The sequence below is a fragment of the Pempheris klunzingeri genome, chromosome 10, assembly GCF_042242105.1.
Source record: "Pempheris klunzingeri isolate RE-2024b chromosome 10, fPemKlu1.hap1, whole genome shotgun sequence".
Classification (NCBI taxonomy): domain Eukaryota; kingdom Metazoa; phylum Chordata; class Actinopteri; order Acropomatiformes; family Pempheridae; genus Pempheris; species Pempheris klunzingeri.
The window spans coordinates 23,952,694-23,964,633 of NC_092021.1; the positions used below are offsets into that span (position 1 = coordinate 23,952,694).

General features: G+C 39.8%; 1 protein-coding gene, 1 long non-coding RNA gene and 2 other non-coding genes across 4 annotated transcripts in view; 2 read left to right on the forward strand and 2 right to left on the reverse strand.

Annotated features, from left to right (window-relative positions):
- Window positions 1-455: 455 nt before the first annotated feature.
- The window catches only part of LOC139208052 (uncharacterized), a 101,461-nt gene continuing 89,976 nt past the window's right edge, over window positions 456-11,940 (forward strand). Inside the window, exon 1 of the long non-coding RNA XR_011585178.1 lies at window positions 456-699. This is a non-coding gene — a long non-coding RNA (uncharacterized lncRNA). The remainder of the gene's footprint in view (window positions 700-11,940) is intronic.
- trnal-caa (transfer RNA leucine (anticodon CAA)) lies at window positions 2,785-2,897 on the reverse strand. The gene is made up of 2 exons: window positions 2,860-2,897; window positions 2,785-2,830 (listed from the first exon to the last, which is right to left on the reverse strand). It is a non-coding gene; the product is annotated as a tRNA-Leu (tRNA).
- trnal-caa (transfer RNA leucine (anticodon CAA)) lies at window positions 4,028-4,139 on the reverse strand. Its single transcript has 2 exons — window positions 4,102-4,139; window positions 4,028-4,073 (listed from the first exon to the last, which is right to left on the reverse strand). It is a non-coding gene; the product is annotated as a tRNA-Leu (tRNA).
- Window positions 4,435-11,822, forward strand: dhrs12 (dehydrogenase/reductase (SDR family) member 12). The gene is made up of 10 exons (XM_070837595.1): window positions 4,435-4,537; window positions 5,646-5,779; window positions 5,924-6,006; window positions 7,068-7,160; window positions 7,333-7,414; window positions 7,998-8,059; window positions 8,146-8,250; window positions 8,332-8,422; window positions 10,025-10,162; window positions 10,878-11,822. Exons 1-10 carry the CDS (start codon window positions 4,482-4,484, stop codon window positions 10,988-10,990), a joined length of 957 nt encoding a protein of 318 aa, XP_070693696.1. The 5' UTR covers window positions 4,435-4,481; the 3' UTR covers window positions 10,991-11,822.

The window sequence follows — 11,940 nt, forward strand, 5'->3', positions numbered from 1 at the left end:
AGGTTAAAGACTCTTCTGCCCGCTAGAGGGAATGTTTTTGGTATCGGCAGGACAGAAGAGGTAGGCAGACCGTCGCTGGAGTCGGTCTGAGGAGAAGTTTCTCCATAAACAGCCGAGATGGCATCTTTCCTGGCAACAGCTCTCCTTCATTTTGAACCGTTTTGGTGCTTCTCAGTCGATTAATCAAAGACTAGATCCAAAGTTTATTTGCAGAGATGAATAGAGCCTCAGTCAATCAATGTTTCTTCTCCGCAAAAATCAAATAATTAGTTTTTTTTTATGATAATTTCCAGTGAGGTGATTTTACTTTAAGCATTGGAACATCTAAATAATGTTTCTCCCCCGACACATTAGTGTTTTGGTAAAAAAGAGAATTTAAGGTAAAAGCGTAGATTACTATAAACTCTATTCTAAATATCTGTTTCATAACAAGTTTACAGCAAAGAGAAGAGTTGCAGGATAGAAAAGTCTGATAATTATGGATGTTTCTTCAAAAATGCAATAAAATTAGTTTATTTCTATTTATATTTAACAAAAACAGCAACTTATCTTTAATACAGGCAGCAGCCCAGAAAGTCTCAGATATAAAACCACTGATGACGTGAGAGGTTTAGACTGAGTCTAGCGGTGTGTGTCTTATCAGCTGTAGTACTGTGTGTGTGTGTGAGAGAGGGTGTGTGTGTGTGAGAGTGTGTGTGGGTGGGTCTATGTCTTTGTCTGTATGAGTGTGTGTGTGTGTGATCAGGTGAGACTTTTAAATAAGGATCAGCCAGTGCACATTATTGTCTTATCGATTGTCTGACCTATCAGTGGACTGTTCATATAAAGTGTGTGTATATTTATTCTGTGTGTGTGTGTGTGTGTGTGTGTGTGTGTGCGTCGCCAAATCCGTGTCCGAGCTATGCACACATACCGTTCGTTGTTGAATAGATAAATGAAATAAGTCATTACTGGATTTATTCATTCGTTTATTTAAAGGAAGGAATAAAGTTTAGCGACTTCTGCCCCCTCCCCCGTCTTTTCTGCCCCCCCCCCCAGTGTAACTACAGCCTCCTGCTCTCCTCCGACCACTGTACATACTGATCTGTAAATAATGATTCAAATCAAAATCATCTTTGATTGCCAACTATATTAAAAAATCATTGGAACTGACTGGATGTCTGGGTGTTTGTAACGGCATGTTAACGATTGTGGACAGTACACTGTAACAACAACAAGCATAAAACGTACACAAGACATCAAGTAAATGCTTTAAAAATGTCCTGTTTTCATGATTTTAAGATGAGAGTGTTTATCCTGAGGTGTGCAGCAGCAGAACAAAGGAGAAAAGAGTCCTATTGTACACAAACAATACTGTATAAGAATAAAGAATCAGTGAGGAGGATGAAAATGTAACACGTTAATAGAGACGTTAATAGAGAATAGAGTGAGGAGGATAAAAATAAACAGACAAATGTAACACGTTAATGGTGAGTATCATAAATAACAGTAACTTATAGCTGCTTCAAGTCTGGAGTCTCCCTCTGCTGTCCGTCTGTCCGTCTGACGTTGAGGAGTCGTTGAGCTCAGCCCCTGCTGCTGAAGGTGTTTCTGTGTGCGAGCAGCACCTCGAGCAGACGGTGACACCCACTGATGCTCCTTAAGGTCCAACGGCGCCACGTCTGCGTGAGAAACACTGTTTCAGCCTGACAGGAGTGAGGACACGTTAGACAACATCAGATGATCACAGGGTAAACAGATGGTGGCCTTAAAACACACGATGAAAACAATGTACAGTTAAACCAGACAGTAAGAAAGAATGTACAGTTAAACCAGACAGTAAGAAAGAATGTACAGTTAAACCAGACAGTGAGAAAGAATGTACAGTTTAAAGAGACAATAAAAAATAAAGTTTAAACTGGCATTAAAGAGTGAACAGTTAAAACGGACAATAATACTTGAGATCTGGTATTTGATAAGATAATTTTTTATTTCTATATTATATACTAGGCTTATGTTATATTATTCTATTTTAGATTGTACATGTTTTATATTTTTTACTTTTTTACTTTTGTTCTTGTGCCTTAAGTGTTTGTTGTCTTGTGGGGTGTCTGTCTGTCTGTACTGCTGCCGTAACAAAGGATTAATAAAGGAACTATAAACTATAAACTATAAAAGCAATATACGACTTAAACAGACAATGAACCACAATGTATAGCAATAAAAACAGCTTATAATTTAAGCATACAATAAAAACAATATACAGTTTAAACAGACAGTATGCAGTAAAAACAGACAATTAAAATAACAGTACACAGTTAAAATCAGATATTGACACAATATAAAGTTTAAACACATTAAAAAATATAAAGTTTAAACACATTTAAAGCAATATACAGTTCAATCAGACATTAAAAACCATATGTAGTTAAAAACAGGGATAGGGTTAAAAACAGACAGTTCAATCAGACAAAAAATTAGACATTAAAAACCATAAACAGCTTAAACAGACAATAAAAATAACAGTATACAGTCAAAATCAGACATTAAAAACCATATGTAGTTAAAAACAGACATTAAAAACATTACACAGTTAAAATCAGACATTAAAATCAGACATTAAAAACATTACACAGTTAAAATCAGACATTAAAAACATTACACAGTTAAAATCAGACACTAAAAACATTACCCAGTTAAAACCAAACATCCCAAACAACATGAGCTCCTCGGGTCTGATGCTCCTGTGGGATGAATCGTCCTGCTGCTGCAGCTCAGCTGTTTCCCGTCCGGTTAAAAGGTTCTTGTCAGAAGTGGGATTCGAACCCACGCCTCCATTCGGAGACCAGAAGTCCCATTTGAAGCAGGAAGGTTTGTCACCTTGAGTCTGGCGCCTTAGACCGCTCGGCCATCCTGACAATGCTGCTCCACAGGCGGCCACGGGCCCGTTTGACTGCTGCCCCTCACAGCCGAGGGGCTTTATTGATCATTGTCCGGGTGGAACTACCTGCTGCTGTCAGGTGAGGCGGGACGGAGCGCGCGGAGGGAGACGGCCCGGAAGTCTGTGCTTCACTGAGGAGTTTTTATTGGAGTTTTACAATTAGGACACTATTGATCATCCACAGCTGGCGTTTACATTTTAGGAGAGCATAAAGGAGAAAAGCGTGATCACTTCGTATTGAGCTGAGCTGCAGCAGCTATAAATACTATTATAGATACTATAACCTGAGGCACCAGCAGGGGGCGCTGCTGCCTCTGAGGTGGACACATTATTATTATTTCAATTATTATTATTATTTTTTAACAGTGTCTTTGGTGAGGAGGTGGGAAGGTGTGTCTCGTGTTGCTGTAATGCTCAGTTAATGATTTTGTGGTTTATCATAAATATAGTACATATATCTTACATTTATTTGTAATTAATTTACTACTAAAACTGAGAAATACTTTAATACATAAACTCTTTTCCTGCTTTATGACATATTATTCCTATCTGTAGTTTACTGTTGCTTGTTCTCTGTTATATAGACATTTAGATCTCACTCAGTCGGTGTATTTTTCAGATTATACTTGTATTGTTTTATGATTCTAGTTTGTAGGCAAAGGTACCTTTTTATATTAACGTATTATTTCAAATAAGCTGTATCTTCTATTTTATTTTTTACTTTTCAATATCAGATATGTGCAAAGCAAAAAAAACAAAACAAAACATACTTATTGTACAAAAAAAAACACTTCCGGTGTTGTCAGCCATCGTTACCATGGAGACCACGGTTTTAAATGCTAACATTTTAGCCTCAAAGTTAGCATTATTGTTAATCTAACGTTATATACCTACATTCATATATCTCCATCTTTAAAACAGATATCCTGAACAGTACACAGATGTATGTACTTTATATTATCTCTCATATTTTTATATTTTTTTGTATATTTGTTTCATCCGTTGTTTTTGCACTATTTCCATTACTGACGCTTCTTCCGCCTCCTCTGCTGCTGTAAGAAGTGATCTTTACTGTCCCTGAACGCACCGACGGGGACAAAAGGTTATTGTCAGAAGTGGGATTCGAACCCACGCCTCCAGTCGGAGACCAGAAATCCCATTGTACACAGGAAGGTTTTTACCTTGAGTCTGGCGCCTTAGACCACTCGGCCATCCTGACAACTGGAAACTCACGCCGAATTAAAGATTTAAGTATTTACAAGTCAACGGCTATCCATGATTGATAGGTATCGATCTGTGGAGGGGCATTTTTTCCGTTTTCATTCTTTGTAATATTTTATTAGAACATAGATTCGTAGGTTAAAGCCACAGGCTCGCACAGAGCAAACGTAGATATCCAGCAGGGGCGCTACAAAGTTATTTTAAATGCACTTCCGGTGGCCGCACACGTGACTCCACGCCTCTGTTACTACATAACCTCCATCAGCCTCCCTTATGAAACATAAACACCGGGCTGTGTGCTCACTACAAGCTCCTACAAGGCGCCTTTTTCACACCGAACATGTCGATTTACAGGAACGCCGTTTGGTTTGTGAAGGGACTCCAGGAATACACCAAGTAAGTGGAGACCCGGCGCTGCACAGAACTCCGATCTCTTTTGTGGAACTTTTACCTGATCCTGCTTAAGTAACCTTAAACCCCGAAAAATGCCTTCAGGCAGCACTTAGTTATGCTGCTGTGTTAGTGCTCAATGTTCGGCTATTGTATGGTACAGTTACTGGTTAACTAGCAGTGGTTATACAATGTGGTGTAGTATATACCAATGGCTGCAACTGCTCTTTAAAATGTCTAAAAATAATATAGAAATCCGTTGTAGTTTCCCAGAGCTCAAGCGTCGCCTTTATAGTGGCAGTTTTACCTGTTAAAAGTGTTCAAATCCAAAGATATTCAATTTACTGCGTATTAGTTTTTCTTATCATTTTATTTCTTAGATAAAAAACAGTGAAACGTGACTTAAGAGGAGCTTGTTTTGAGTAGTGTTTGACATTTTTGCTCAGTCAATGATCACACAATCAGGAAAGGTGTTGTTTTGTTTCTGTCTACAAGTGATTGATTAGTTGCATTATGTTGTAATCTCATTGTATTGTATGATATGCTGTGTATTGTATATCCAGGGCTGCAGCTAGTCTTTAAAATGTCAAAAAAAACAATACAGAAATCCATTAGGCATTCCCTCTAGCTAAGTGAGTTAGTTTTATTTTCCTAACTGTCCCAATCCAAGGATAATTAATTTACTATTATTAATTATTCTGATTATTTTATTTCTTTTATAAAAAATCAGAAAAAAACAGTCAAATGTGACTTTTTAGTTTTTATTGGAGGGCGTCTGTAGTTTTCATTTGTGCTGATCAATAATTACTCAGTTGGGAAAAGTGTTGTTGCTTTGTTTCTGTTGTTCAGTAATTGATTAGTTGGTAATGGTCTTGGTAATGAAAGCAGATCTTCACTGATGCAGTTTGTTAGAGGTGTTTTGTTTGGAGGAAACAGAATAAAACCGTAATTTGTGACACAGTTTGTGAATCACAGGCCTTCAGTAACACGGTGCCATTGAAGAAAGTTTTTATGAATAGCAGCAGTACTAAAGCACCTTTACCTCAGTATTACACCAGAGCATGCTGTAATGTACGCGTGGTGTGTTCACCGTGCTGCCCTTTGACCCTGACAGGAGCGGCTATGAAGCTGCAGCCAAGCACTTTGCTGCAGGAGACCTGGATGTGAACCTGAGCGGGAGGTCCTACATGATAACGGGTGCCAACAGCGGGATTGGAAAAGCCACAGCGCAGGAGATAGCCAACAGAGGTTTGTAAGAGCTACCTGTCACACCTGTCCGACACGCCCTCATGAGTGCAGCCCGTTTCTACGAGAAGAGTTTTAAATTCTCATTAAGATGAGGGAAGTTCCTGCCGGTTTGTCCGCTGATCTGGTTTATTTCTGAGCCTGCAGGGGGAACTGTTCACATGGTGTGTCGAAACAAGGGGCGAGCAGAAGCAGCCAAAGACGAAATCGTGGAACGGAGTAAAAATCAGGTGAGAGATCTGTCTACATGTCTGTCTGTCTGTTCTGCCTGTCTGTCTGTCTGTCTGTCTGTTCTGCAGGAGGGATCCCTTCTCTAAATGAGGGTGGAGGGATAGAGGAGTGGAGGGATAGAGGGCGTCACGGGAAGGAAATGTGTGACTTCATGGACAGCTGAGACACATTTCATTCATTTGGTGCTCTTGTCCAAAGCAGCTTATCATCCACACTGGTTTTAACAGTTTGACTGTTATTATGAATATTTACTCAAAGACAATATAAATGCTCACAGTTTAAGATGCTACATGGATCCTTCTCTGAACAGTTTATTTACACAGTACTTACCCTGTAACTGAACGTACTAATTGTTTATGTAGATACAGCAGTAAATGTTATATTTGTCCATAACCAGACAACTCAGCTATCATTTTTCAACATAAATACGTGTCCCTGGTGTGTCTAGAGACCATCAAACTCTCTGTTTCTCCATTTTCCAGTACATGTGTCTGAAAGTGATCTATTTAGATTCGGTCCCTGTTGATCATGTGACCTCCTTCGGCCCTTCAGCAGGCTGACGGTCCCACTGGAAACCTGTTTCTCACCTTTATGAGCAAAACGGGACACGAGAACATCAGAGAGGCCAAACAAAAGCTTACAGTGAAATTTAGAACAAGAGGAAAATAGGAAACGACAAAGAGAGAGAGAGAGAGAGAGAGACATTAGAGCATTAAGAAGTTAAAATATAAACACCTACATGCAAAAATAAGAAATAAAATGACAGAAATGAATGAATAAAAGAGACCAGCACTGAGTAAAAAGACATAAGATGACAGAATAAAAACATTACAGCTTCACTTCTCAGGCCTGGAAGCTTCGTCCACTTCTTTTATACAATCAGCATGTGAAAATAGTAGCAGGTAAAGATTTATTAGAGTATAACTTTCCTTACGAAGTACTCAACAGTGAAGAGTGATCTTAAATTCCCAGATCATTACGAGCAACCTCACGAAAAAAAAAAAGAGGAACGTAAATCTTCTTCAGAACAGAAAATTAATCATCACTCACTTGTTCCCAGAACGTCCACGTCCACGTCGTTGACATGTCCAGCGCGAGACAAGTGTGGGAGTTTGCCCAGAGCTTCTCTCAAAGCAACGCTGTTCACGTTCTGGTAGGTTCACACACACACACACACACACACACACACACACACACACACACACACACACACACACACACACACACACACACACACACACACACACACACACACACACACACACACACACACACACACACACACTGGTTTGAAGGATAATTCAGTCTCTCGTTATGTTCACCAGATCAACAACGCCGGCTGTATGGTCAACCAGAGAGAGCTGACTGAGGAGGGTTTGGAGAAGAACTTCGCCACAAATACACTCGGTAAAGTTTTTTTAGATTTAACTAGATGCTTTTTCTCACTTTGAGAGATGAAAACAAAACTGTTTGTGTTTTGATAGAAAAAGCCAAAGTTCTTAAATGTTACAGTAATTATTTAAAAGGGAGCTTGTTTTCGATGCTCCGTTTGGGTCACCACCCCACATTTCTTCTTCTTTTCCTGCTGGTTTAACGAAATAACCCACACGTCAGTAATAAGTGTTTAAATTAGTCATTATGAGAGTAAATAATAAGCCTTCAGTAACACTGCTGTTCTCTACTGGTTTACACACGTCACCCACAGATATGAAGGAAGCAGCTCGCTAAACACTTAAAGATAAAAATAATATTATCATTATTAATGTTAGTAGTGTTGTTTATTATTAATTTTATTTTACATCTTGTTCTGTTAATGTTTTTATGTATGTTTCATGTTGAAATCTCTTTGCTGGAAAACTCTTTGAGCTGAATCTTTTTGGCATGAAAGCTGCTCTGCAAAAAAAAAAAAAAAAGATTCTAATTATTTTTATTATCAAGTCTGATGTCTGATGGTCAGTAATCAGCACTGAGCCGCGTCCTTTACTTTCAGGTACGTACATCCTCACCACGGCGTTGATACCTGCTCTGAAGAAGGCTGAAGACTCGAGAGTGGTGGGTGAAAGTTCAACAACAAAAATATAACATCTTTACTGTGAACACTCACTCCGACGGTAAAAACACGCCTCTGCTCCCCCCAGGTCACCGTGTCGTCGGGCGGCATGCTCACGCAGAAGCTGAACGTGGACGACCTCCAGTTTGAGAAGGGGGCGTTCGACGGCACCGCGGCCTACGCTCAGAACAAAGTAAAGCCGTGATGACAGATGACTGTAGCGTGCGTCCGTTGCTGATTGCTGAAGTGTGTTGTTGTGCTGCCGTTTTGACAGAGACAGCAGGTGGTCATGACAGAGAGACTGGCTGCACAGCACACAGAGGTCCACTTCTCCTCCATGCACCCCGGCTGGGCCGACACGCCAGGTAGATATCATGTAGATATCCCGACACCAGTTAGTCTGCTTGTTATGCCACATAATTTAATTTAATTTAATAGAATACAGCTCAGTTTGACACATACACTACTCACTAAAAGTCAGGGATATTCAGCTTTCAGGTGAAATTTCAGGATGAACCTAAAATGCATTCTAACCTTTCCAGGTGAACTTAATGTGACCTTCTCTAAACCTTTGAATGCACATGTCCAACTGTTCAGTGTTTCAGTACTTTCTGCACCAGCTGCTGTTCTCTAACAAGAAGCTTAACAGCAACATTCACAACAGGTTTGATCCATGAATCCACCAATACATTTCCTGCTTCAGTTAGAATTGGTATTTAAACAGTCCTCCTCATCCTGCTGTTCACATTCTGACATCATGAGACCAAGACGACACCTAACAGTTGATCAGCAGCACCTCAACACTGGAGGCTTCAAACAGGAAGTCCTCAGACGGAGGTGTTCACTGAGCTTAGAGGGTCACAGAGTGTCATCAGGAGGTTGGAACAGTGATACAGAGACTGGAAGAGTCACAGAAAGGAGAGGAGTGGACGTCCTTTGGCCACGTCCCAATTTATTGAGACACTGAACATGTTTTGTTGTGGTATACCTACCACTGTTGTTAGATTTTCTTCTACTTAAATGTCCTTCTTTCATGATATAATATCACTGTAGCATTCACTTTTTACATTTTCCATATATTTCACCTGAAAGTCAAATATCCCTAACTTTAGTTAGTAGTGTCTGTGAACACACGTTCCCTGCTGCTCTCGTGTGTTTAAATAGAAACGGACAAACAAGGATTTAAACTTTTAACTCATAACATTTAACTCTTGTGAAATAAACCAGTGCACTCTCAGGTCTTGGAGGTGGGGCAGCGCCGGAGGAGGGTTTATCTGAATATTGGTAGATGAAATGATCGGGTTTAGGGTCCATGTGACAAACTGAAGAGGTCGTCTTGAATTAGGTGATAATCTCCAGTCCGGCGCATGTAAAGGCAGCCAGTGTTTGGATTATTTAGCCTCCTCTAACACACTGCAGATGTTTTCTCAGTTAAGTTGGAGCAAAACCTTCTGTGGGTTTCTATTAACTGATCGTTCTATTGATTGATGCTGGTGAAAGCTGAGCTGTGGTTTTAGTTTTATTTCTCTCTGAGATTTCAGCCTCCATCTCAGCGCAAAGGTCTTAAAAGACTGAATTTAGCAACATCTCTCCCCAGAAACAAACTTTACTGCGGATAGTTTCATCCAGACTGGATCTCTGGTAGTAATTTTAAAGTTTAAGCAGCTTAAATTTAAAATATCAATTCAATCCAATCGTTTTATGGTCACACGCACAGATGTTACAGACTTCTTCTCTTCCCACCTCCAAAAGGAGACACAACACACAACAAACAGTTAATTATAGATTAGTTTGACTAGATTTTGCGATGATGTCGTTATCATTAATTATTTTGGCCACAGTAATTGTGTAGCCTTATTGATAACATTTGAAATATCAGAACAAGAGAATCAAACAAAATCAGTGCTGCACAATGTGAATTATTCCACCTGAATAACACAGACGTGTGACACTCCCTCTATCTGCAGCCGTCCAGACGTCCATGCCTTCATTCCACGCCAAGATGCAGTCCAAGCTGAGGACGGAGGCCATGGGCGCCGACACCGTGGTGTGGCTCGCTGCGTCTGCCGCCGCCAGGAAGCAGCCGAGCGGCCTCTTCTTCCAGGGTGAGAGGAACCTGTCTGTCATTAACTAACCCTAACCCTTTTTTAACTGAAGTACCTCGCACTGATGCATGAACTCGTGCTCACACCACAGGCATTTTCATGGGGACGAGGGGCGATTATTTATTTATTTATTGTGCCTACTGAGGGCACCTTTTAACACCACGGACGCCACAAAGCATCGTGGCCTCGCAACAGCCTTGATGACGACACATTGATTGATTGATTGACACACGTGCAGACCAATCAGTGTTGAATTCAGACATGCGGTGCATTGTTAAAATAAATAATGAGTGAAGCAGAGCGTGAACATCTATGTAAGTGATAAAAACAAGTCTTAGTATAATTCTAAACTGTTTTTTTCCAGATATTTGTCTGGATTTGAAAGCAGGACACTGTGGGACTGTGTGGTCACTGTAGGTTTTACTGGTTGGACTTTACTGAAGGTTGGACAGTGCTTAGAGCCACATGAATAAAAAATAACCTTTTCTCCACTATCTCAGCTGTAGCTCCATCTTTACACTTTATTAATGGCAAATGTTCGAAATGGGAGCCGAGTGAAAAGAAGCTGAAAAGGAGGAAAAAAAGCAGCCGTCCTGTAGTTTAGTTTCTGTGATGATCTGTAGGAGGAGAACCTGCACATTTAATCACATCCCCTGGTTCCCCTGAATGTTTCCCTCCTGCCGTCTCTTATGTTTCTCCGTAACGTTTCCTCCAGATCGCAGAGCCGTGGCGACACACCTGCCGCTGGCCTCGTCCAGGTCGACGCCGCAGGAGGAGGAGAAGCTCCTGTCTGCGCTGGAGGAGCTCGCCCTCAAGTTCAAACCTTAACGCCTCTGTAAAAAAACGTTTTAAAAGCCAAGCTCTCCTCAGTAACTATTAATACGCACATGATATATTTTTAGTACAAGACACTTTTTTTACATCTTTGAGTGATACTTTACAGAACAGGCTTCACTTCAGGTCTTGTATGATGATGCTTTAAAGTGTAAAACAAAAATGCTAATTTGTATTTTAACCTTATTTACAGGTTATTGGTAACACAGTGTGGTGAATGATCAGGGTCGGGTTTGATTATTTTCAAATAAAAAATGTATTTATTCTTTTTCTTTCTTTCTTGAATGCATCCATGTGTGTTAGCATTAGCCTGGAGAGCTAACCGCCAGAGTTGGGTCAGATACAGTCTCAGCTTCATTTATCTGTAAAAACATACTGATTATTATTATTACTCATTACTGTATTTACTACTATTTACTAATATTCAGGACTGTATTAAGCTCCTTGGTTCTCCAACTCTGACAGACAGAAAACTGATCAATTCTGAATATCTTTCAGTAAAATGGCCAAATCATCATAAACATTTCAAATGTGATTTTCACTTTCATGTTTTACTGATTTTGTTTAAATATTCTAACAGTGAAGATAATTTAATACTGAAAATTCAATATTTGGTCTCTGGTTATTTAACTAACTGTCCATTTTAAGTAGTTCCTCATTTAAAATACCAAACATCAGCTGAATGTGAGGATTTGCTGCCGTTCACCTGAACACCTTTAAGATTTTGGACTTTGTGCTCTATTAACTCGAGATGTTTACAGGTGTGAGTTGTGAAAACTACATGAAGTAATTAGCTGAAATGATTATTAGTTGCTGACTGGTTTGAACGTGAATGTATTTTTGTTCAGTCTGTTTTGGAACTAAAAGCTTTTTGAATGCCGATTCAGAACAATCTTGAATGACTTTCTTTTAATGGAGGCTGCTCTTTTATCAATCACAACACA